At 31.1% G+C, this 25,934-nt stretch overlaps 2 protein-coding genes, 1 non-coding gene and 2 pseudogenes across 5 annotated transcripts; 1 reads left to right on the plus strand and 4 right to left on the minus strand.

Moving 5' to 3' along the window:
- Window positions 1-5,280: 5,280 nt before the first annotated feature.
- On the minus strand, window positions 5,281-7,745 carry LOC111297805 (protein ABSCISIC ACID-INSENSITIVE 5-like; annotated as a pseudogene). The gene is made up of 7 exons (XR_016326350.1): window positions 7,712-7,745; window positions 7,443-7,588; window positions 6,267-7,357; window positions 6,029-6,133; window positions 5,889-5,918; window positions 5,542-5,658; window positions 5,281-5,451 (listed from the first exon to the last, which is right to left on the minus strand). The product of XR_016326350.1 is annotated as a protein ABSCISIC ACID-INSENSITIVE 5-like (transcript).
- Window positions 7,746-10,882: 3,137 nt separating this feature from the next.
- Window positions 10,883-15,035, minus strand: LOC111296848 (uncharacterized). 2 transcript variants are annotated; one of them, XM_089741323.1, is made up of 6 exons: window positions 14,912-15,035; window positions 13,535-13,638; window positions 12,430-12,692; window positions 12,109-12,320; window positions 11,704-11,968; window positions 10,883-11,513 (listed from the first exon to the last, which is right to left on the minus strand). In XM_089741323.1, the coding sequence occupies exons 1-6, from the start codon at window positions 14,965-14,967 to the stop codon at window positions 11,208-11,210; spliced, it is 1,206 nt and encodes a 401-aa protein (XP_089597449.1). In that variant the 5' UTR covers window positions 14,968-15,035; the 3' UTR covers window positions 10,883-11,207. The 2 variants fall into 2 exon arrangements, with proteins under 2 accessions (XP_089597449.1, XP_022747058.2); XM_022891323.2 differs by lacking the exon at window positions 14,912-15,035 and adding an exon at window positions 13,744-13,880.
- Window positions 15,036-16,076: 1,041 nt separating this feature from the next.
- LOC149515911 (uncharacterized) lies at window positions 16,077-17,151 on the minus strand. The gene has a single exon (XM_089741324.1). It carries the CDS (start codon window positions 17,051-17,053, stop codon window positions 16,286-16,288), a length of 768 nt encoding a protein of 255 aa, XP_089597450.1. The 5' UTR covers window positions 17,054-17,151; the 3' UTR covers window positions 16,077-16,285.
- Window positions 17,152-18,695: 1,544 nt separating this feature from the next.
- TRNAD-GUC (transfer RNA aspartic acid (anticodon GUC)) lies at window positions 18,696-18,767 on the plus strand. Its single transcript has one exon. It is a non-coding gene; the product is annotated as a tRNA-Asp (tRNA).
- Window positions 18,768-21,617: 2,850 nt separating this feature from the next.
- Window positions 21,618-22,596, minus strand: LOC111296765 (protein LITTLE ZIPPER 4 pseudogene; annotated as a pseudogene).
- Between the last annotated feature and the right edge of the window lie 3,338 nt (window positions 22,597-25,934).

The raw sequence follows: 25,934 nt of genomic DNA on the forward strand, positions 1-25,934 counted from the left end.
TTTATTAATCATTCAGTATTTTGGCATCTAAATTCAAATCAATTTTAAGTTTTTAATCAATATTCAAAATCAAATAAGAAAGAAAAAAAATTAAATAACTTGTTTTTGTAAAAATTTTATAAAATAAATTTTGTTGTGAGAATTCGAGAAAGACAGATGAGATATTTTATAATTACTAAATAAATAATAATGATGAAGATATACGAAAGAAAATAAAAAATAAAAAGAGAAGATTCTTGAAGGCCAAGCTCCAAAAGCACGAAAAAGACGAATAGAAGATAACAAGCTAGGTTCCCGGTGAGTCTACTGTGATAAGACAAATTAGGGAATATTCGGGTGGGTGGATGGGGGGTTAGGTGGGGTGGGATTGGGTAAGATGGGATAGAATGGAGGGTGGGGCCGTTTGGGTTAGGGGTTGGGGATGAATTTTTTATTTAATTTTATAATTAATTTTTGAAATTTTTTTTTAGATAAAATTTAATTAGAGTTTTTAAAATTTTATAATTAAAAAAAATAAGAAATTAATAATTTAATATAAGATATATAGAGATTTTAGATGAATAATTTTGATAAATTTTTTTGTATAAGTTAGATGAAAAATAATTAAAATGAAATATTATATTTTAATTTTGTTATATATTAATTTATGATTTTGTATTTGAAATTTAATAATTTTTTTGTTGTTTTGGTATTTATATTGTTGTCAATTTTTTTGATATTAGATTAATTTTTATTATTTTTGTGTAATTATTGAAAATTTTATTTATTATATAATTATTAAAAGTAATTTGTGATAAAAAATTTATATCAATTAGTATATAAAAAAGATTAAATTACTTAATAAATTTAATATTTTATGATTTATTATTCTTATTAAGATTAAAAACTAAAAATAAATAAATTTAAAATTATTATATTTTTAAGTTTGTAATTTTATTAAATATAGATGCTTGATATTTAACATATTATATTTATTAATATTTGATTTATCCAAAATTAATATTAAATATAAACTTAATCAAGAAAAATTTTGTGAATAAACTAAATATGAATGTTTTATTATAATCTAAAAAAAATTATAAATAATTTTTTTAAAAAATAAAAAACATATAATATCATAAATTATTTTTAAAATCATTAAATAAATATTTTTATAATTATAATTATAATTATTATATTTTATAATAAATTATAAAAAAAATTTATTATCTTGATAATTTCAATGACCGTAACGATGTCTGTTACATTAAAAAATACGATAAAAATGATGAAAATATAACCATAGCTGCTATTTAAATATCTGAGCATAACTACATCGGTTGGGACACTATGCAGAAAAACCATTTAAGCTTTTGGATAGCGTGATCATCCTTTCTTCTTCGGGAACTCAGGCATATCCACTGAAACCGATTGATTCCAAGACCAATAAAAGGAAAAGCAACGAAAATGGACAAGATACCATCACTTCTATTTCTGTCAGAGGGAAAACATAAAAAAGAGGTAGAAACTTCATGCATTCATGGTCAAAGCTGTGGGACATTCTCTTCTTAGAAAAAAGAAAAAGAAGGCCAATTGGTGCCATCTTTAGCATTTCTGAAACACAGGTGAGAAGCATGAAACATGATGGTGGGCCAGGTTTCGCATCCAGATATGAACCAGAAGTTAAAGCCAAACCTCTTAAAATTTTTTCATATATGTGAGAAAAAATTTTAATTCAAAATCTAATATCAATTGAAAAGAGAATTAATGTTTTTTTTAAAAAACTTAATAAAGTAATACGTCATTTTATGTGCTTCATCTTTGTGTTCAAACCATTTACATAGGCTTTTGCGACGTCGAGTGTAAGTATTTTTTATATGTGTAAAAACTCATTTAGCTAGGGCTAAAACAATATGTAAACTTTCCATTGATTCAATCCAAAAAAATCTATATAAATTTGGTAATTGATCAAATTATCAAAATCGCAAGGCTTTAATCGTTAAAAAAAAAGAGAAATGAATGAGGAATAAAAAAAATCTTGGGGGTCAAAGCATGATTTAAACAGATAGCAAATTTAAAGTTCTAAATAGCTTAAATTTCAAGCTATGATATATAAATTTTTGACCCCTTAAAATGCTTAAACACCTTTTGTTCTTTACTTTCTTTTTTTTTTTTTTTTTTTTTTCATTGGTGTGGGTCCAAGAAACTCGAGTTTTTCCAGTCCAAGAAATGATCAGGACCGCTCAGTGAGGTTGTGATAACAGCCCAAGTTTTTATCGTCCGCACCTCAGAAAAAAGATCCAAGGATCTAACAGCACACACCGAGCTGAAGGTTTGCAACATTTTGTGTGGTAATTCAAGTTCCACTATGTTGATTTATGCCTTCGTTTTCTTGTTTTTAAGACAAAGCAAATTCATTTTAAGACAAAGGTTTGGCATTTTATGACAAATCAAATTCATTTGTAATTTCCTTTCGGAGAAAAAAACTTGCAAGATTTTCCTTTAATATAGCTTAATTATTCAGTTATTTTAAATTTGTTTTTTTATAAAGGACATCACGGTTTTTAAAAAAATAAATTGTAAATATTAAATTTTAAATTTAAAAACTTAATAGATATATTTTTTAAGAATTATTGAATGAATTAATTAATTTAAATTTTAAATTAAAAAAATAAATTATAAAATATTGAGATTCAAATTTAAAACTTAATAAATATTATATTTTAAAAATAATTACATAAATTAATTATGTTGTGTTCAATTATTTTAACATTGTTACAACATTTCAATTATTTGAAAATTGTTAATGAATTATGAATTTTTTTTACAAGTAATTTATTTCTGAATTATCCCGAAGCGCGAGTGGGTTGAATGGCGGGCCACGGGTGTCCTCCACTTGGTGGAATTTAATAAAATTTTTAAGTAGACTCACCTTTAAGATAAAGCTCGGTATACAACTTCGTCTATTTGGGACCCAGAAGACCTTAGATCGCGACCTGAGCTACACACATAACAAAAAGTCCATCCTTGCAGCTAAAAAATGCATAGCCAGAAATTTAAATTAAAAAAAAAAAAAGAGAGAGAAAATGGCATCTGGGTCTTAAAGATAAAAGACGAAAAGAAATACCTGAAAGAGATGCGGTGCCAGAGAAAACAGAAACGGCCAAAAAGTTCCCAATAAAGCATTTGGGTGCTGAAGCCCCAAAAAGGAGTGCAAATGGGAGAGGGTTTTTTTGTTTTGTAGTTTATATTTCAGGGCTTGAAAATCTTTTCGGCTTTAGCTCCGTAATTCAATCTATCCAAAGATAAATTTTAGTTTATGTAATTAATTTAGTTGGTTGTTTTGCTTTAAATTTTTATAAAAGTTTTAAAATTTATGAAATTTCATTGTCTTTGAAATTTTTCGGATTTTCTTCAAAAGCTTTTGGAGTATAAAAAAATTTAGGTTAAAAGGTATAATTTAATTAAAGGTAATTAAATTATTTTATTTAATGACTGATGTAAAAAAATTTAAACGTAAAATCTAACATAATTTTTTTTTGTCTTTTACATAATGTATCCAAAAATTATGAGATATAATATTTAATTTATTATTATATTTAAAGATATTTTTTAACTAAAAAATTTAAGGTGTAAAAATAAATTTTTGGAATAAATTTAGAATCATCTTTATTGTGATGAGAAAAGACATGAATTTACATATTTATTTATCAATAGTCTTGAATATAAGGTTGATTTGATAATTTATAAAATTGTTTTATATTCATTTTGTATAAATTTTATATAAAATATAAAATTTTTATGTCATAAAATATCAAATCTAGATATATTTTTATTTTTTTATTAAATTTATTACAATTTTTATTAAAATTTTAAACTTTATCTTTATCATAATTTTTATATTATTTTTGTATAATATCATTGTAGTATTTTTATATATTTTTATTATTTTATTTTATATTATTCATGTTTTCTTTTAAATTATTAAATTATTTGAAATTAACAAAAAAAAATTTCTCTAGTCTTTTCCCTAGTAATAATTTTAACGAAAATATTAACCATTCGGTGGGTGAGATTAAGGCGAGTTAGATAATTAGATAATGGGGTGTGGAATTGAAACTCTTCTCGCCGACTTGAGGGACGCACCTTCTCCATTCGTATGCTCTCTCTCTCTCTTCTTTATTTTCTCTTTTATTTTTAATTTTTTTTAGATATTATTTGGTTTAGAAGTATCCATAAATTTTTCTCCAAATCTTGACGATGGGTTATTTATTTTTATTTGCAAATAAGGAGCTGCACATTAAATGCTTTGACTTTTGGCCACGGTTTTGGCTATGGTCCCCAAATAAATTTAGTTTTGCAATTAATGTCATTCTTCCTTGTTCTATTTTAAATGTATGATAGTATTTTGTTTTTTGCATTTCGCGAGAAGAGCTTCGTCTTATGATTAGAAAAAAATGAAAAAAAAAAAATGCAACTACGATTATTTAAGATTTTTTTGTATAAAAATATCTTAAATAATTATTTTATAAATAAATTAAATGATGATTTTTAAATTTTTTCATAATATATAAAAATAAATAAAAAGATCATATCATTTTATAAAAAAATAAAAAGATCATTTAAGGTATTTTTTATATAAAAATATCTTAAATAAAATATCAAATCTAGATATATTTTTATTTTTTATTAAATTTATTACAATCTTTATTAAAATTTTAAACTTTATTTTTTTCATTTTTTTATATTATTTTTATATAATATCATTGTAGTATTTTTATATCTTTTTATTATTTTATTTTATATTATTCATGCTTTCTTTTAAATTATTAAATTATTTTAAATTAACAAAAAAAATCTTCTCTAATCTTTTCCCTAGTAATAATTTTAGCGAAAACATTAACCATTAGGCGGGTGAGGTTAACGCGAGTTAGATAATTATATAATGAATCGTGGACTTGAAACTCTTCTCGGTCACTAGCTTTAAAAAACCGCCGACAAAATACAGTTGGGAGTGAGGCGCGAGCTTTCTATGCTTCATTTTACTATTACAAGTTTTTTTTTTTTTTATTAAAATTAAAAAATGATAATTAAAAGTTTAAAATTATATCTTAAAATTTTGAATTTAAATCTTGAAACGAATGCAGTAAAGAGAAAAATAATTTCTATTTTTTAGTAAAATTAAGCTTATATATGAGAAAAAAAAAGCTTAATTCAAAACCTAATATCCATTTAAAATATAATTTTTTGGTCAAAAACTTAATAAAGTAGTACGTCATTTTATCAGCTTCTTAATAAAGTATATTTAGTTCAGGCTTCAAATTTTGATTATTTATAAAAATCATATCTCCAAAAGTCCTCCCTATCTTAGATCATCCATTGATTCTTCATCCTTTTTGGTTTTTTGGAGTAGAAATCCACTGATTGAATTTGGTCAGCTTCCATCACCAATGCTTGAAAATTCCATGGATTCTACATTTTGTAGCATAAGCGATGCAACTGATCTCAGATTATCAGGAAAAAAAAAAAAAAGGACAAATAGGAAACAGCTCAAATAATTACCTTGTTCATCTTCTGTTTGCTTCACCGTAGAAAACACAGATTTCTTCTCATCATTCTTAGTTTCTCTTTAGCTTTTAGGGCTTTGGGTTGTGCTTTCGTTTTCCATTCCTCAAAGTACTGCAAGAAAAATTACACCAAAATTTGGAGGAACAAAGCGAAAAATGAATCATACATAGAATTTCCAAATTTGGCTGCATATTGCCATTAATGCTTAGTTTTTCTACTCTTATGTGCCAAATACTATAGGACTATACTCAGCAAAAGAAAAACATGACTGCAGAAACATCCTTAATTGTCATTTTTTTTGGGTGCCTTGCAGAGCACTTGGAATCAGTTAGATGATTTACCTGTTGCTCTACTTTCCTCTTGAGTTCTGCCTGTTAAAATGCAAGTAAAATGAGGGTAAGTTCTTCATATAATAGAAGATAAAAGCTACCCGAAGCCCCAGTAATTTGCTGAAAATGAACAAAAGCAACAACGGTATTACCAGAGCCTGCTTAAGGTGGGCATTCCCTTGTTTCAGTTGGTTCAATTCTGCTTCTAGCTCAACTGTATATGCCTGTAAAATCAAACCAACCTTGTGATGGTCGGCCTAGTAAGAGTACAACATATTACAAATTCAGTTGTCCAAGAATGTAGCTGTAGTATAGCCGCAACTTAATACTATATGCATTCACTTTAGCGAACAGTAAAGCTATCGGTTCAATATACATTAGTAGAAGTACCTGTTTTGTAGCTCTAGACCTTGCAGCTGACTCCTTATTCTTAATCATCCTTCGTTGCCTTCTCTCAACTACCTTCTCTATTGGACCATCAATGATCCTTTTCCTTCCCCTTAATCCACCCATCTCCATCCCAAATTGAGTAGCTGCATTATCAACTTGATTGGTACACATCCGTTCTGATGATACTGGACTTATAGGTGACACCACTCCTAATGCCTGTCCAGGTCCATAGGCACCGGCAGCAGATACCTCCCCGTTGTAACAAACTGCCATCAGTGGCAGAGCAGCCGGCTGGTAGCCGCCACCCTTCTTCCTATCATTAACATACCCTGATGAATCACCAATAACTCCACCTGGAGGCATTGTCTGGTATGCACTCCCTCCAAAGCCATCACTGCTACCCATTCCTATAATTGGCCTGGAAATAAAACCTGGATCAACCGCAGGGTTATTGCTACTCTGATACAACTCGGATTGTGGCTGATGGAGCGGAGGCAGTACTGCTGGTTGCATGCATTGTTCCCTTACTACCCCTGCCTTAATCAAGAAATCCTCCACGGTCATCTTCCCAAAAGTTGGTCACTGGGTGGCGTTCTCAGCATTCTGTACATGGCTACTGTTATTACTCTGTCGTTTTCCTTGCTGCCCTCTATGTATCTCAGACCAAACTTCATCAGCAGTCCTCCTACACAGCGGTGCAGGGAGTGTAAGCGAGCCTTGCCTTGGCAGGCTAGGCTGCTTAGCTATGCCAGTACTGCTTGCTGTTTCATTCAAAGACAAATGAACATGGCTGCTACCTTTGTACAGTTGTTCTGATGATGATTGTTATTGTTGAAGTTGATAGCTTGGTTTTCTTCAGCGTTCCAGATGCTGGTAAGGAACTCGTCCATGTTCATTGACCCGAAGTTCTTCCCACTCTCACATAGCGTGTGCTCGAACTCATCAAAAGTGAGAGAATAGATCAAGGATTGTGTTCCAAGTGCCCAGAAAGGGTGGTTCTTCTGCTGCTGATCCACCACCTGCAACGATGAGTCAACCTCTCCAATCTCAGACTCTGTAACTCCCTTTTTTGTGATGAAAAAGCCGCCAAGCTAGCCAATTCCAATCGACCTGTTTGTGAACAAACAGAAGGAAAGTGAATGGAGTATTAAGTTTAGAAAAGGACACTAATATTACAAAGAAAGAGAAGAGACCATGAAAATCTTGCTTTAAACATTTTCCACTAAACATACCACTCAAAAATGAGATGATAATTGATAGATAAGCATTGCAGCAGATTACTACAGTAGGGTCCAAACCTGATTCTTGAAAATGAAGCCTAACTGTAAGCAAGGAGGAAGAAAACAAATCGATGTAACAAAATTTGGTTAAAAAAAAAAGAAAAATTCTACAAAGGGCACCTTAGATTTCCCTTAGAACAGTCTAAATATAGTAAATCAAAGAACATGGGCTGTAAGTTTCCAAAGCCAAACGTCCCATCAATTCAACCGATCAAAACGGTATCTAGAAAAATGATGATGAAAAGTTATGGTAAAAGATTAAAAGGGTCTCAGTATCTATATCTTGTTTCCTCTCCACCATCATCCACAAATTAAAATAAAATATACAGGATATAATGGTAGAAGATTACAAGGGTGCCTTAAATTTCCAATTACTTCCATAGTTGAAGAATTCATATACTACCATTTTCCTTTTGCTAAGTCTTAATTACTCTTCATTAGTTAATGTTCAAGTCTCCAACAAAGCCTAAAGTTAAAGGGTACTTCCTAATTAACGGATAATCTTAATTTTTTTCATTATTCTAATCACTCTTTTTCTAACAAAAATGTTAGTAATATATAATATATTCAAAACTTTAGATTGAGTTAAAATGAGATTTAATCCAAATGATTTATTTATTTTTCTTAAAAATAAAATTTCCCTAAGTTAAAGATTGATCTCAAAACTTATAATTTCTCTTTTCTAATCTCTTTTTATTCACTTATAATACGACCTCTCTCATGACAAAAAATTCTTAATTGAATAAGCTAGACTTGATACTAACATATTTAGCTGATCAGATTGTCTTAAAGATTAAAAAAAACTGACATGATCACTCAGAGCCACATGATGAATAGAAAATATATGTATACCACGATGGAGGATCATATATATATATATATATATATATACTCCATTTGTTTGTTATTAGATTAATAGTGTCTTGGTTGTTAGATTAGTTTAATGTAACACTAAACCTTAATAGCTACAAAACGCATGCATGGGCCATAGAACAAATCAGCTTCAAGAGCATGCATCCGAGATTGATTCTGGTCTAAAGCTTTAATCATTAAACATCAAAGAGCAAGACAGGACAAAAAGAAAGAAAGCAACCCACATTTCACCTTGAATTGTCTAAGATCCTTGGACCATCAAAAAGACTGAAAAGCCATATGAATATGGCATACCTGATTCCAACAAAGGCAGGAGATAATTCAGCCGAAAAATTGGTTCGTAGAAGTTTTAAAAATACAGGGTTTAGCTTGTCAAGCTCTATCAAAGCAACATTAGAAAATGGGAGTGATTGAAGAAAATGTTTGGAGAGCAGGGGCATATACAAACATGTGGAAGTGTGGGCAGAGCAAAAGTATATAAGTAGCGGGGGACTGGGTCCAAAAGCAGGATATAAAGTCAATTCTAATCAACCAACCCTGAAGTTGAGAATAAGAAATGGGAGTCAGCAGTCCCAAAATGGCATCGGGGCTTGCCCTGCTTGACACGTTTCAGCTCTTTGGCGTTCTCTGACTTGCTTTGCTGTTCTTTGCTCAACGCGTGTGTTGCTGCTCTTGGCTCAGGAAGTCATCATTCGTTGACGGAAACCCCAGTAACATGCAAGGTAAGCTTCCACTGGCCCACAGCTTGGCTGGTCATCGGAGGTAATAAAAATAAAATATTTAAAACCCCTTAGCAAAATTAAAAGATAGAAATAATTTAATAATTATTTAAATATTTAATATTTTATTATAATTAAGCAAGATTTTAATTTTTTATTTCAACTTAATTAAATTTTTAAATGAATAAAATTAATTACATAATAAATTTAATCAATTAATTTTTAACTACAATCAATCGAATTTTTTAAAAAATCTTAAAAATATAAAAACAAAGAAAATTAACAAATTATTTTATTTAATTTTCATATATATTAATTATATTATTAATAAAGTTTTATTTGTTTTATTGATGTCTCATTGAATTTATTTTAATTGATAAAAAAATTAATGATACTAATATTTTGTTTAAATAAAAATTTAATTAGATGTAAATAAATATTGAAAGAGTTAATTGATTATAATAAAAAAATAAAGAATTAGAATTTTTTTAATTATAATTTAGGGATTTTTATATCTTTACAAAAAAATTTATAACTTGTGTGCCGTAACGGTGGAGAGTCGCTGATCACAAGTTCGTATCGGGCCACCTAGTTTAACATATCACAATGTAGAGCCCAATGAATAAATATAGGCCCAATTGGTCCATTAAGGGCCACCAAAGAAACCAAGCAAAAACCATGCATGCTATTTGCTTCACAAATTGATTTTCTTTCTCATGTTCTTGGAATGATAACAAAAATTTACTTGACCTCGGAATGAAATGACTGAAAGGATAGATTTTACTGAACCGTCCTTTTTTTTATGGTAGTCTTTTCTTCTGGCCTTTGCAAATAGAGAAATTCCAAAGAACATAATTCTACTATAATTTCTTTATCATTGTTCAGCCCTTTTCTTGTATCATGAATATGGCCTTCACAAAAACATAATTGTAAAACTGGGTTATAAGTATAATCCAGGTGCGAAAGAAAAGGAGAAAAAATCATTGATGCAAAGCTTCACAATCTTCTTAGTTTCATTCTTCTTCTTTATAATTGCAAAAGATTTGATTCTTCAAAGAGTTGATGATCTCATACTTATATCCTCGTTTTAGTGGAATTTGGGTCTTCTAATGGCAGATTATAACAGAAAATAATTTGCTAGGCAGCATATCAACAGGAAATCCTTGAGTCTTCTATTAAGTCGAGGCGGGAACGCCCTTTGCCACCAATCTCCTCTCCCACAATGACTGCTAAATAAGAGATAAAAGTTGCTTTACTTTGGCATTTTAATCTCTTGCCATGAAAGCTTTATTTGTATGTGGGATGAGAAGCTGGCCACATGAGAATCTCTTTTGAAATGCAATGAACAACGACCTTGCACCTTCCAAGGAGGATGCATCTCCTTTGAAAATGTGTAAACAAATGAAAGAAATTTCTAAATGAAACATGACTTGCTAGAGGCTACAGACTGCTCTTTCCCTCTCATTTACCAAATGTTTTGATGTACTACTGTCTAAAGCCAAAGCAAAGATGAGTTTATGCCAGCTAGAAACCAAGATTTGAATGAGAAGATTTCTTCGGGATTGCCTTAAAAAATTGCGGATTCTCAGAAATATATTTGGTAGTATTTGAAAGATACAAGTTTCCCATTTCATCCATATTCATAGGTTATAACTCGTAATCATTTTTTCACTTTATTCCCTTTCCCTTCATAGAAATTTCGATTCTGTATAAACTATCCTTCCTTTTTCATCCACAGATAATATTGGCAAAGCTTGTAATGCTATTATAATATATTTGAGATCAACCAGCAAAAAAAGGAAAATGTATTTGACAGACAAATGTGCATGTGTCACAGACCGCATGCACCTACCATCGGCAAACATGCTTGACATCATGATATTTTAGAAATTGCAGTACTCGAACAACCCCCGTCACCCCCCCTGTATCTTTTAGAACTAAATGAATACAGCCTTTGCATTTCCCCTGAAAAAGTTGTCGATTCAACCCTTAAAAAGTTGCAGGCATCAATTCTGGTTATAACTTATAATGGGGGATACTTGGACAAGGGACAAAACTATAAAGTAAGACTACTTCTCTCCGACCAATAGTGCCTTCACCACATTATCGGACATCCCATCAGCATATGGAAACAAATGTCCAGCACCAGGTAGTTCATGGTAATGAATCCATGGGAGTTGTTGGGCAATATAGCGTTGAAGGGTAACAGGCACAAGCTTATCCTCATTTCCTTGCCACAGGTGCACAGAGCCCTCATTATTAGGAAATGGATTGTTCAGATCCATGGGAGAGAATTCCCATCTTCCAAATCCAATTATCAGGTCACGGTGTAGGGACTCATATTCACCTTGCTGTCTTATTAGTGCCGACAGTACCTGAGGGGAGGAGGGAGAATATTATGGTGGCAACAATAGCAAAGAATAAAGTTCAAAAATCAATTATAAAAAAATTCTGAGTATGAAAAAAAAAAAAAAAAAAAAGAGAGAATCAATTGACAGTGCAGCAAATCAACCTACCATATGAAGTGAATTATCAAGGAACTTTTTGGCAGAGAGAAATACATACCGTATGATTCCTAATAGAGGCTATATTCGGCATGAGTTTTTTGTCCTCAATGGAAAGAATATCAGTACTGTGAGCAATAGGGCTAAAACTAGGGAACCATTTTTGAGTGTTCCACCAGTAGGTAAGCCAGGGAGCATAGTGAGACACTCGAAGTGTCCATTGGTCTTGTGGCAACTGTTGCTGATAAGCTTCTTTAGATAAGTTTGCAGGAAAACTGGACCACCAGTAGTTAACAGCTGGAGCTAACAATGTTGCCCCCGCTAACCTGTTAAGAGTTGCAAATATCCCTCATATGAGAGAAAAGATGTGGAAAAACAAGCAGAACACCCAACAGCAGAACAAACATCATATGTAATCTTTTTCTCTCTTGCATAAGTTGCATTCAAGTAGTTTGGCAAAAAGTACCTGTGAGGGATGTACTTCAGGCAACTCCAAATCACCTGCCCTCCCATAGAAAATCCAATTACATAAAACTTGGATCCTAGTCCCAATTGATCAGCAAGTTCTTCTATATCCAAAGCCATACTCTTTACTGTTCGTTTTGGATTAGGGTCACTTTCTCCATAACCTGGTCTGTCAAAAGACACAATGTAGACCCCTAAAGCTTCAACAGTTTCCTGGTAGAAACAACAACCAAATCAAATGACACTTACTTCAACATGTTATTGCTGAAAGCTCAGATGACCACCCAAAATAATATAGAAAAATGAACAAACAAAAAAGCACCGGTGACAGGGCATCAGCAACAACAGCATCAAGCCTGCAAGAATCAAAGCCATGGACAAAGACAATTTTATACGTTGCTGCATCTCGTGGAACACCATGCTCTTTGTAGGCCAAATGCCTTCCATCCTTCAGCTTAATTCTTGTGGCCGTGACAGGTGGACCATCTGGAGAGCCACATTTCTTGGGTAGAGGCGGCTGAATGGCCTGATAAGCACATGCCAAAATGCCCACAGATAAGAGCAATAATATCTTCGTGGATATGCCTGCAGCTTTTTTGAGTTATAATTCAAACAGCCTAAAAATTGGAGAAATCAATTTGAAAAAATGGCAATGACAAGACATCACCTATGAAACAAGACACCGCACATACATACTTTTAATTAGCCACCTTGGAATTGACAGCCGAGCTACTGGATATCCTATCTGATGTGTTTTATTCTAACTCTGGTGTGAAAGAGCATCTTTTATTTTTTTGATAAGAAATGATAAGAGGGTTAAAGAACTAGGTGAAAAGCTTGTTTTTTATAAAAATGAACAGCGCAAGAAGATTCAAACCACAACCTAATATAATTTTTTTTTGGCCTTTTCTACGGTCCATCCCAGTGTTATGGGATATAAGAGTTAGTTTGTTATTATATTATACAACAATATTAGCATTTCATCAAACAATATACAACTTGAAGGCAACAAAAACCCTTCTTTTTCAAAATGACAAAATTCAACGGACACTCGGTTCTTTCTATAAGAAAAATCTCATTTTTATATCAAGCCAAGCTTGTAGTTCAACCCTTGACCCAAAGTCACAGTGAAGCAGTAAATAATTCATTCAATCTCAATAGACACAAAGAGAAACAAAAATCCAAAAATTCACTAACCAAAATCAATCAATAGTTTAAGAATCTACAAGAAAAGAAAAATCTAAGATAAAAGAAATTTCAACTTTCTTATGCTTTCTAAGAAAAAAAGCAGAGTAACAACAGAAACAAAGTAACCCAGACAAAAGAAAATTTTGGAATTCTACGATGAGATTATAACCAAAATTAGATCAAATAAAAGGCAGTTTTTTTAAATTTTAAAACAAAAAAAAAAGAAAAAGAAAACCCACCTGAAGGAAGCTTGAAGGAATTGGTTTGCTTGGCTCGTCTAGTGTGAGCTCTTGCTGATGCAGCTGATATTTTCCTATTAACTCCTCCTGCCATTTTTGGGTCTCTTTGAATAAAACCCACCAACAAAACAATCAACCAAAAGTGTTAGAAAGCTCAGAAGAGAAAAAAAAAGAAAGAAATCAAAGAGATCTTAAGAAGAGTCTCTTACTCGAGACAAGAGGAGTTCTATTTTTTTTTTAGTACTAGTATTATTTATAATGACGAGATTTTTTAATATTTTTTGTCTGATTTTTATATAATGACTGAAAAGGCCGTTCCGCTTTAAGAAAGTTGACAACTTGCATTGATGGATGAGGATGAATGCCTTTTGGTGAAATTCATGAACTTTTATAATAGTTTTGTTAAAACTCTTAGACCTTGAAAAGCCCGGCTATCTATGTACTTATAGACTTGTGTATAAATTTTATATAGCATTAGATAATGATATTTTCTTATCGAGTAGATCTTAGTTTTTAAAATAAATATCTAAAATTAATATTTTTAAAAAAATTGATATATCATCATTTAATTTTATTTAGTCATAAAATATTATTATTTGATTCATTAATAATATATAAAGTTTATATATTAATAATTTAATATTACATCAAATATATAAACCTTGATTGCTTTTCGTAATTACTGTGAACTCAACCATGATTTGACTTGACTACTCAACATTAGAGAGTGTCTGCTATTATGTAGCAAAAAAAAAATTTGAGAAATCAAAATTTGATGAACTAAATATATTTATTTATATTATATATTTTCATTAATAAATCATAATTTAAAAATTAAAAAATTTTGTAAATACTAGAATTTAAATCATAATCGTGCTGTATATTTTTTTTTAAATAATTAACTACTTGATTTATTTCAATCTATATTTGATTTAGTTACTCGGGGTATCCATTGAATTAATATAAGTATATAATTAAATTAATTAATAATAAACATTAAAAATACTATAGTTTCAAATTTAATTTATTAGTTTTAGTTTAAAACCTATAAATAAGTTGAAATAATTTTTTCAAAACATCTTAGCAAGTCTTTGAAAGAAGGCACTTTATAGCCAAGGGTTGGGATGTTTCCGGCCATTAAAAGCCCAAAGACCCAAATCTGGAATAAAGCCCAAGTGCTATGAACATCTCAATTCTAAACTCAAAGAAGCATAAATTACCAAAAAAAAAAAATTGGAAAGAAGCAATGCTGTAAGTTTGTAGTAAACAGTCAGAAACATTTTACAGAAATCTGAAAGCTATATAGAAAGAAAGGGATTTTCCTTCTGCTAGATTGAGTGCATATTGAAATAATAATCACATATTTACACATCTCACCTCCACCGGGTGCAGAGCATACACTGAACAAGAGGGAATGCCTTTTGAAAGAGCATAAACCAGTTTTGAAGGGAACCATTATAAGTTTTACAACTCAGCCCCAATGCCTAAGATACACAAACCTGCAGTCTTACATCCTTTAAAAAATTCAAAGAGTATCATATTATCCATTATCATCACTTTTTTTTTTTTTTTCAGATTAAAATGTTTACAGCCTCTAACACAGTTAATCAATATGTCCATAAATCCAAGACTGAAAACCTGTGAAAGTATTGTGACAACATCTCACACTAGAGACGAGTAAGAGGTAAATTCAAGTACTAATGTACAGACAGCAGATCTCGAAGAGCACCTATATCTCTAACTCTCAAGGCCTTCAAATTGAGCGGCCTACTAACCATGATACCAACCAAATAAGCCAAAATCAATATTCAGTCTTTTACAAAACAGAAAGTTTTACTACATGTACAAAGCACGGTGCTAAACTAGAGGCTTAACTGAATTAATTGATGTAGTCATCTTAAAGGTAGTATTAATAGGTATGAGGTTCAAATTCTTGCAACCTCCTTCCTTATCCTCAAGTTGCGGTCTCTTTTGTATAAACAAAAAAAAGGCAAAGCTCTTCAATCCTTCAAGCTTCTCCAAAACTAAATTCATCTAGTCTCTAAAACAAGAAAAAGAAATTAAAAAAAAAATCATTTTCAAGACAATCAAGGATGCGCGACAAAAAACCCTCTTTCCTAAGGCCAAATGAGAGTTTTTACCTGGCTTAAAAAGTTTTCTTGAAGACTATGCATATAACCCAACAGTCTCATTAGCCGCACCACCTCCAACAAGATAGCATCCAATAAAACAAAAGCATGAAAGAAACCATAACAAGAACTGGAGTAGTTTGATCATGAATCAAACAAAATATTCATGCCAATATATAACAGTGAAGATTAAATCTGACAATTTGAGTATTTATATCTATTTATTTCACGTCAAACACATATAAAATACAAAAATTATATGTCACAATTCAACACATCCAACAAAAAACACAGTCTTTGGTTTTTGCCATACATGTATATGATTTTTGCTAAAATTTTAAAGTCACTTTCGTTTTTTGCTAACATACCTATTTAAAATTGCTACGTCTAGTGAAGGTAAAAGCCTACTTCAATTCTTGCAAACAAGTACATATTCAGAATCAATGAGTTTACTACATCACAATAAGCAACTATAAGCCAAAAAAAATAAAGAGCAATTCTGTAAAATTTTAGTGCAATTCAACATTGTAGATATCAAATTTCAACAAAAAAAAAAAAAACCTTTACATTCATATCATCCACTAAAAATCTAGTTCTAAAAGAGGAAAAAAATGAACTTCAATTAAAATATAACAAGAAGTGAAAACAAAGTGTAGATCAAGAAACAAGCGTACGCGATAAGGCCACGATGTTCTTCACCTCCATCAGCAAGCGCCACCATTAAATTGGTGCAAGCCCTAGTGGCCCACACAACAAAAACCCCCGCCATTATGTATCTAGGAACGCTGCTGCCCTGCGGAATAAAGAGCGATGCTGCCGAAAAGATCACAACTGGTAACATACAATAACCAATCACACTCGTACATGTGTGCAGATCTAGGTTGCCGTTGCGTCCGGCTAACATGTTGAAAACGATATAGAGGAAAATCGAGGAGACGACGATCCAGCCGAGGATTACCCCAAATTGGATCTTGCCGGCGAGGAGTTGGAATAAGCAGAGGGATAAGTAGAGGAAGATTGGCCCCGACAGGTCTGAGTCTTTGTGGGCCGTCGCGTTGACCCGGAAAGGATTGAGGATGGATTTCGTTTTGTGCCAGATTTGGTCCGGGTGGATGCCGAGTTCGTCAAGGAGGGGTTCTTCGTCATCGAATGAGGCGGATCCGAATGCTGCTGACGAGGAGATTGTGCCGCCGAAGGATCCGGATGATGACGCGGCGGAACCGATATCGAAGGACATGAAAGGTATGGCGGAGGAGGAGGAGGATGATTGAGGGCGTGTAGGTTGGAATGGAGCCGTTGGGACTCGGCGTTGGTTGATGTTTCCGACGGTGGGGTTGACTCCACCGCCGGAGGGGAATATCACCGGCGGCACCGTGAATTCTTTAGTCATTTTTGTTAAAGCTACTGCGATTCTTCAGTGCGTAGATATTTAGCGAGAGAAAAACAAGGAATTTCCCCCCCCCCTTTTTTTATTTCGCCCCGATATGTTTCTAACTTATTTTTCCTCTTATAGCTTTTATTGGACGGTGAATTGAAGGGTATTTTTGACAATTCGTGTAAATTGCTCCAGAATATATCCTGTGTTGAACGGCAGGAGATCAGTAGGATAACTTGTTTTGCACCAGCGAAATTACATTATTGCACATTTCTATTTTTTCCTCTTATTTTTTAAATGATATTTTTCTTGAGTAAAATGCTTTTATGTTTTATATTATGTTTTTTAGAAAAAATTTTAAAAAATTAGTAAAAACTCCAAAATAAATAAAAAGAAGTGAAATAATAAAAACATTTTAAGTTTTATTTGGTGCATAATTTTATTTTTTATTATTTGTTTTTATTTTTTATTTATTTTATTTTATTTTTAATTTTTCTTACAAGAAAACAAAAAATAAAAAAAAAATAAAGCATTTATTAGGTGGAACATAAATTTTCAATCAAAATTCATAAGTAGTTATTAAAAAAAAGTCAAAAGTAAATTATTTGATAGCTTTCCACAAAAAAAAAAAAAAGTTCATTTGGCACCACTTTTCCTTAATCCTCAAGATTGTACTTTGCAAGGCTAAAAAGTTTATTTGTGTTTCATTGAGGTTTTTTTTTTATTAAGATTGTAATCCTTAATAGCCTATTTAAATCTTTAACAATCTATTTCATTAAATTTAACTTTTTTAAAAATAATTGTATAAATTAAATTGAAATTTTCTTGTATTAAAAGAGAGTGTTTTATAACATTGAACATGGGTTTTGTCTTATAATTGTCACTTTATCTTTCCTCAATTAAAGTTTAATTTAATATTATTTTTGCGATTTGAAAAAATGTATTTAAAAATGTTGTTAAAAAAATGTAGTTTAAAATTCTAAGTTTTTTATATTATTATGAAAACATATAATTAATGTATTTAAATATCTAAAAAAATTATATACAAATTAATAAAAATTTGACCTTTTAAACGTACTTTTTGACCACAAAGCACACTTCTAAAGAACTTTTACATTTGGTTTACAAAATCATTTTTTTTAATCATAAAACTCAAAATTTTCATCCTATTTAACGTTGATATCATGATGGAAACGAAATTTTGTTTAGTTGAAAGCACTTTTAAACTTCAATGTTAAGTTTAGTTCAAATCGACATCATGTGTTTAATGTACAACCTGATAAATAATGTTGGATTAATAACTTTATTTTAATTAATAGTTGGTTTTTATGATTCATCGAACACTTTTATCTTTTTGTACTTTTGAAGCTGTTTTAAGATAAAATGATGATTATAATATTTTTTTAATCAATTTTAAGGAGTAACAATCACTTGAGAAGATCAATGTGAAATTTGTTTTTCACAATGGTTAAAAAAAAAAAAGGTCAAATACTTCAATGAAAATACATAATTTTTTATATGTAAATTTATTCGGGGACAAATGTAACTAGATATAAATTACCAGCATTAAAAAAATTAACTATTTTTATTTGTATATTAGGAATTGAAGCACGTGAAAAGGATGACATAAATGTAACTATAAACACTTAACAGCTAAGTCGTTGTAGTATAGTGGTAAGTATTCCCGCCTGTCACGCGGGTGACCCGGGTTCGATCCCCGGCAACGGCGAGGAGATTTCTTTTTACAATCAAAACGATTGTCCACAGCAAAAACCCGCTATTGATTTTTTTGAAACACGTCGATTTCCCTGCCTTTTGTACCTTAGGTTTTCGCAAACAAGAGAGGGCGCAAGAACTACTTTTTTTTTCCTTTTTTTCTCAGCAGCCAAACAGAGGTTTCGGAGGAGGTTAAGGATCCTCTCCCTGCAAATATCGCGTAAATCCAAAGGGCTCCAGTGGTAATCTTCAGGTTTTCCTTTTATTCGGTGTTTGGCATCTCAAATTTCAATTTAGATTCGATTTGAAACCAATGTCTACAACTTGCTATCGTAGGTCTCTGCCTTTGGCCACCTTTGGCTTTTACATATGGAGATCAGGAATCAGATCACCATTCAGAAATGTAGATCGCAAACAATTTGATTTCTCGCACAGGTAATTTTGTTTTGTGCATATATACGTAGTGAGCTATATTTTTCTGCTCCCGCCTAATTCTCCTACCGTGCTTCGGCTTTCACAAGGTACGAGCAATGTGTTACTAAATAACACCCTTTTTTTTGGTCTTCATTTCAGTCCATGATTGGTTTATAACTTATTTTCTCACAGATTGAGGCCCATGGGTCCATTCCAACTGTTTATCTGATTACTTTTTTGGAGACATTATGCCTTTTCTTCCAAAGCTTCATGGGGGGGGGGGGGGTGGCTATAAAAATACATTTATAATAAGGGTAAATATAGAAAAATCTTAAAATTTGTTAATCATATTATAAATGTAAGTGATATACTTTCTCGGATTTGAATTTTTAAAAATAAATTTTGATGGAATTAAAATTTAATAAATAATTTTTTTTTTTAACTTTTCAACGCGAATTCAACTCAATTACATTATACTTAATCTTTGATGTCATCCATTAGAACTTTTTTATTTTTTTTTATCAAAGACTAAGGTCCATGATCAATTCCAAGAGATTGGGGTAAGGGTTGAACTAATTACTAGTTATGCGAGGCATTATTGTGATGTCTCTACGTTCTGATATCTGAGCCAACACTGGAAGAGTTGTCCTTTTCGCTTTTTATTAAAATGGACCAGGGGTGGCAGTGGAAATACAGCAAAGGCTAAGATCTCTACTCTTTATTTTGTAAGTAGTAGTTGAAGCAGCTCTTGTTCTTTTGCTTGCTCTTGAGTCTTTAACATCAATAAAATATTAGTACAGATTAATTTATAGTAGATGACATAATGGGATATCCTTTCCCAAGACTAATACTAGAGTTGAATTAGATGACATGATCAAATCAGTCTCGAGGAGACTGAAACGAAAGTTGTTAATATGAATAAGGTAATATTTTAATTTTTTTTAAAATTATAATTTATTATTTTGATATATTATTTTAAATTTTTTTATTTAATATAAATATATTTATAAATGTGAATAAATTTGTATATTATAATATTATTAATAATTTATAAAATAAATCTATAATATTTTTAAATATCTAATTTGATTATATAATATTTAAATAAATATTTTTTTAATGTAAATATTAAGATAAAAGTAAAGAAATGAAAAAAATGAATCAAAACTTTATGATTGTTAAATTTTATAAAGGGAATATAATTATTTTCTTAAAAGAAATTAAAATACTTATAAATTTTGATTTAAAAAAATAAAAAATAAAATTATAAATTTTGGTTTGAAGAAATAATGTATAAAGAAAATAAGTTAAAATAAAAAAATAAAAAAACTTAAATTTTAAAGATTATTTTGTCGATTAATTTTATGTTTATTAAGTTAAAATAATTAAATAATAAAATATAAATTAAAAATTATAAAATATATTTTACATTCATATAACGATTGAAACATATTATTTTATTAAAACTCATCAAGATTAACTAGAATTAATAAAAATAATTGATATTATTCATTATTAAATTTGATAAAAAAATTATTTTTAATTATATTATATTATAATATAATTAAAACATATCAATAGATACAATTCATACCCATATAAAATTAAAAATTATGATCAAACAAACTCAAGGACAAATGAGTCATATATCTTCCAAGATTTAGTGACTTGCCAAAATAAAGAAAAAAAGGCTTATTTATTTCCAAATCATGTTTTGCAGAGTAGTTCTTCGGGTTCTTGAGCACTGATTGACTGTCGTCAGCCAATCCTGTTCTAGGTCTTCGAAGGAGATTCGAGTCATCATACTTTTGTCCTCCTTCTTAGTTTCCAAACTGACTAGCTGAGCTGCTGACAGGGTTTGGTGACCTAAGAGGTTATGAAGGGCAAGGGCCAGGGGAGGGGTTGATAGACATATTTGAGTTTGATAAGACATGCTTTTTTGTTATCTGAAGGAGGTTGCTTGATGGTCAACCAGCATCAGCCAAGGGGCTGTGTCATGTCCGTGAGTTGATATTGTGGGTTACCACCTGTTCAAGCTTAATAAACCTTCATTGACTTTCTTCTTCTGAATCTTTTGTTGACGTTACCTTTGATTAGATCCTCCCATCACTCTCTTCCTAAACAGAATCTTAACGAAAAGCCCCCTTTCAAATCTAATGATACTTTGTTCTGAATTTTTTACTTTGAAAGAAAATCTGAATTTCTTGGTCGGAAGCTGCATTTTTTTCACTGGTTATTCAATGTACGACAAATTAGATGGTAAGTGTTGGATTATTCCCAAAGCTAGCCATTTGGCTCTTTCACCTGCTTAAGCAACTCAAAAGTCACCCATTCTTTCCTGCCTGGTTCCTTTTTCACCTCAGGCAACTCAAAACATACATTACTTCCTTCTTTTAGGTAAATCAAACTTCCTTAGCGGACACTTTAACCCCAATTGTGGATTAAGCACTCTTGCTTAGGATGAAGTATTTGCTTCCCAATTATGTCTGGTATTTTAAACCATTCTAATACTCGTTTTACACCGTCTGCGTTTTGAACCATATGCTTGTAATAGTAGTTAGGAAAAATCTAGTCTAGAGAATAGAGTTCATTGACAATTTAGTGAAACGGGTGGTGCTGAGAGATATTTCTAGTTTTGCCACGTTTTTATGGCAATTCTGAAACATGGAGTTCGTTTGTCCAATTAAGTAATCCGCCTACATTGATGGTGCCATTATCCAATTTAGAGAGAGAGAGAACAAAACACTAAAACTAGATTTATGATAATATTATATTCCCTTCCAGCAGTAGCCTGATACATCCATTGTCGTTCACAAATGCGTATCTTAACACCCCCACAGAAGAAGATATGAGAAAGATGATAATAGAAATAAGCCTGATAGGAAGTTACTAGTAGTATCCTAACGATTTTAACTGAAACCAAGCTACTACTATTGTTTGGCTATGGTTTTACACAAAAAAGTCTAGGGGGAATCTATTTGGGGTCATGATGTCTATCTTGCTGAATCAGGGTTTGCTAGAATTGGAAGGGTTTGGGTTAGAACTGGAGCTGACGTTGAGGTCAGGAATGGTATTTGCTGAATTTCCCTTTGAGTTGGCCTTGGAGAGTTTCTGTTTCAGCTCAGATAGCAGGGCTTGATTCTCCTCGTTGAGAAGCTGTGCTTTCTTCCTTAGCCTCTCATTCTCTTTCATTATGTAACAGTTCTGCAGGTACAGATTTGAGTTCAACCTTTCCATGAAAGTAACTTTTTCAAACTGCCTGTAATGCCCCTGAACCAAAAAAAAGAAAAAAAAAGAACAGAAAGAAATGGTATCAGGATAAAAGAGTATCTCTGATAATATTCTTTATTGCTACAGAAATCATTGCACTACACATGGAGACAGTATTGTTATACTATTTTTATATACATACTTTTAAATATTAGAACTATCAAATTATATCACCCTTATCTTGATCTAAATGTAAAAAAAATTCAGGAAAGGCAGAAACACATAAAAAAATTTAACACATTATTTTTAAAAACGTACTAATAGATACTATATTAGTATGTAAGAGACAAATAATCTGTATGCAAGCATGGCATTTAATTCAGTGAATAATGAACTACTAGTTCTCTAAACATGTAAAATACATACTTTGATTGTTTGGCATGTATTCAAGAAATGAATATCCAAAATTGTCCATGAACATATGAAGTTGACAAAATACTACGTTAAATTTTAAGAAAAAATATCAAGAGAGGAGAGAAAGCCAACCAATTAGTAAGTAAAAGTCCAAAAACTAAATATAACCTGTAAGGAATTTTGTAAATTTCTAGGACAGTCTCTCTATTTTCCTGCTTGGATAGATAATAGTGGTTATCTCGTTAGTAGCACAAGAAACCATAACAACTAACAACAGAGAAGAAACAGAGCAGGTGGATGCCAATAGACAATTGTGAGTAGTATTTTTTTGGAGCAGCCCTAGCATTTAAATAAACCAAATATTTTGTACGTTAAATAAATGGGGGAAGGTTGAGAACTAGAGGAACAAATGTCCAAAACTCTTTCAGCTGCCCATACGTGAAAGAAAGGGATAAAGATCATTGGAAGATCAACTGCAGATTGAACTTGTTGGTTTTTAGCTTTGTATTCATGTAGAAGAACGCTTCCTCTTCATATAGAAGTAAGGGACTGAAAGTAGTTAAAACCAGAAAAAAAAGAACGAGTTCAGACATGGAGAAAGACAAATAACCCCATAAAAGAACCATTGAGGGGGCTGAAACACAAATGTCGTAGAACCCAAGGAGAGAAAACATTCAAAAACTACTGACATAAGACATCCTCAAAATGAGGTGAAATAGGAAGAAAATTCCAACATTGGGAACTTACTAGTTTTTATACAAGATAACAGAACTCAAACACTTAAAGAAAACATCATATGTAGGATGTCTGGTTAGAAACAGAACAACATTTTAGCCTCCCCCCCTTCCACCTTACAAAACAACTTAAACTAGTGCCCATTAACATGGACTATGTCTACCCTTTCTCGGTGAAAGAAAGAAAATAGAAACTCAAAGAAGATTTATCTTTTCAAAAAAGATCACCTTTTCGAGAAGGTTGGTTAGAGAGCGGTGGCCGAGGAAGCTAAAATCTGGCTTCTAACAACTAGCAGCAGCGGTAAAAGAAAAAGGAAAAGAATGCAGTGAGGGACAAAATGGAAGAAAGGAGATGTTAATATATAGAGATAAAGGTAAGAGAGAGAGAGAGATCACAGACCAGCAGGAAGAAAAAGAGGGAGAAAAGCTTATGGTGGGGGAAGAGGACATGACTCTCTCGTCTGACACAACAATCATGCATGAAGCGGCCGGTTAGGGGCGAGGATTTAATGTTTTGGCTTTTATATGATGGTGGTTGATGAAGGGATATAGCGTCATGTGAATGATAATGGAAAGGGGAAGTGGAGGGAACTCGAACTTCCTTCTTTTTGCATAAGTTCACGAAATCCGCATTATGGTTGATCATTTAGAAGGACAATTATGGGTTTTCCGGCTAGGACGTATGGGGTGGCTTCTAAAATGATGGTGTGTTAGTCCGTCCCAGGATTTACTATGATGGTTTGGATTAGTTCGAACCATCATCACCACCCCCACACCCTTACCCTTCCCTCCTCATCAATCCTCCTCTTTTACTTCCTCATTATTTTTGACACTAAATTATTTCTTTCCTAGTTTGACTTCTCGGTCTGGAAGCTGTTGATAATAATCATTTTTTTATCTTAATCTTTTATGAATTTATATTTAAAATTAAATAATACTATTTCAGTAATCAAATTTTTAAAAAAAATCAAATTTTATATATTTATTTTAAAAATTAAAAAACTTATATTTAATACTATCTAATTTTTAAATTTATGTTTAAAAATGAGATAATATTATCTGATAATTATAAAATTTATATATTAATAATTCATCAAATAAAAATGGATTTTTTTTTTTTTGGGAAAATGACCCCTTTTTTGCATTACACATGCTAAAAAAGTCTTCTATTAACAATTATATCTACAAAATAGGGTCACATAAAAATTATGCCTACTCATAGGGGCAGATTTAAAATTCAAATACGATAAAAATATACTAAAAACTTTGACTATTTTAAATTAAAGGGTAATATTTTCCTATTGTAATTTCACTTGATCATTCCAAAGTATGAAATAATTCATAAATAACACATGTAAATAGTAGTAATTAAATAAAAATATGAGAATGTACAAATTTCATCAAATTAAAATCTAAAAATACATTATCAAATGCTCATAGTTGTAGATTTTGTTGTTAAAATTAAAAAAAAAAATCAAGTGTAAAAAAAATTTGAATGAGAACGATATTTGATAATGAAAATTTATCTGATATATAAGTGATGGAGTTAAAACCTTCACCAACAAAATTAGGAATAAGCATTTATTTTTTAAAAATATTTTTTAAAAAACTAATATATAAAAAATATATATTAATTTTTTAATTTCATTTATAAAATTTTAAAAAAAATTTCTTGGTATATAAAATAATAATTTATTGATTACTTAGCCTCACTCCAATTCTTTTCATCATATACTAAAATTGGGGAAAATTGTAGTGGGGTATTTTAGTTTGCCAAACCAATGGGCATTTCGAGTGCAATCAAATGACAACATTACCCCTACGACTTTGGACTGTTTTACACCATCAATGATGTTTTGTTTTACGTTATTATAATCATAAGCTAAGCATATTTGCGGCCAATAGTTACTGTAAACTTTGAAATAATGAAGAAAAAGGAGAGAAAAAAAAAAAAAAAGGAAGGGGTTGGAGCAGCCGCAACTCCTCATGTTATGAGTGCGCTAACGTGAAACTCATGGCTGGACGGACGGCGTTTTTGGATGGGTCTATGGACAAAATCGTCAATTCATGTGCTACACACTCGTCCTCGTGGAGCTCGTTCATTTTGTTTTGAGTGTTAATTTGAGCTTTGCTTACCTCAAATGCAATTATTATTCAATGGGCTGATTGATGCTTTAATTACCCCTTTACCCTTAACGGTTTATTTCCCTACCCTTCCAAACTAAATGAAATCTCTATTTGCACATAATAATAATTACAATAATCATTAATAATCATATAATTTTATTTAATTAATTCATATAATTATCTATTTTTTTTCCTTCCTTTAGCTTCCATTTTCTTTTTTAGTTGCCATCTTATCAAAATTAACGGGAACAAATGACCTTCTTGGCAAGTATATTTTAAAA

This window comes from Durio zibethinus, chromosome 12, assembly GCF_047325235.1.
Source record: "Durio zibethinus cultivar Kanyao isolate XHJ-2024 chromosome 12, ASM4732523v1, whole genome shotgun sequence".
Taxonomy (NCBI): domain Eukaryota; kingdom Viridiplantae; phylum Streptophyta; class Magnoliopsida; order Malvales; family Malvaceae; genus Durio; species Durio zibethinus.

Coding starts and splice junctions, on each gene's coding strand:
- LOC149515911 (XM_089741324.1), bottom strand. CDS start 17,053: ATGACTAAAGAATTCACGGTGCCGCCGGTGATATTCCCCTCCGGCGGT.
- LOC111296848 (XM_089741323.1), bottom strand. CDS start 14,967: ATGCTCTTTCAAAAGGCATTCCCTCTTGTTCAGTGTATGCTCTGCACC. Junction 12,693..13,534: donor TTCCTTCAAGCTTCCTTCAG/GTGGGTTTTCTT, acceptor AAAAAGCTGCAG/GCATATCCACGAAGATATTA. Junction 11,969..12,108: donor CTGAAGTACATCCCTCACAG/GTACTTTTTGCC, acceptor AACTCTTAACAG/GTTAGCGGGGGCAACATTGT.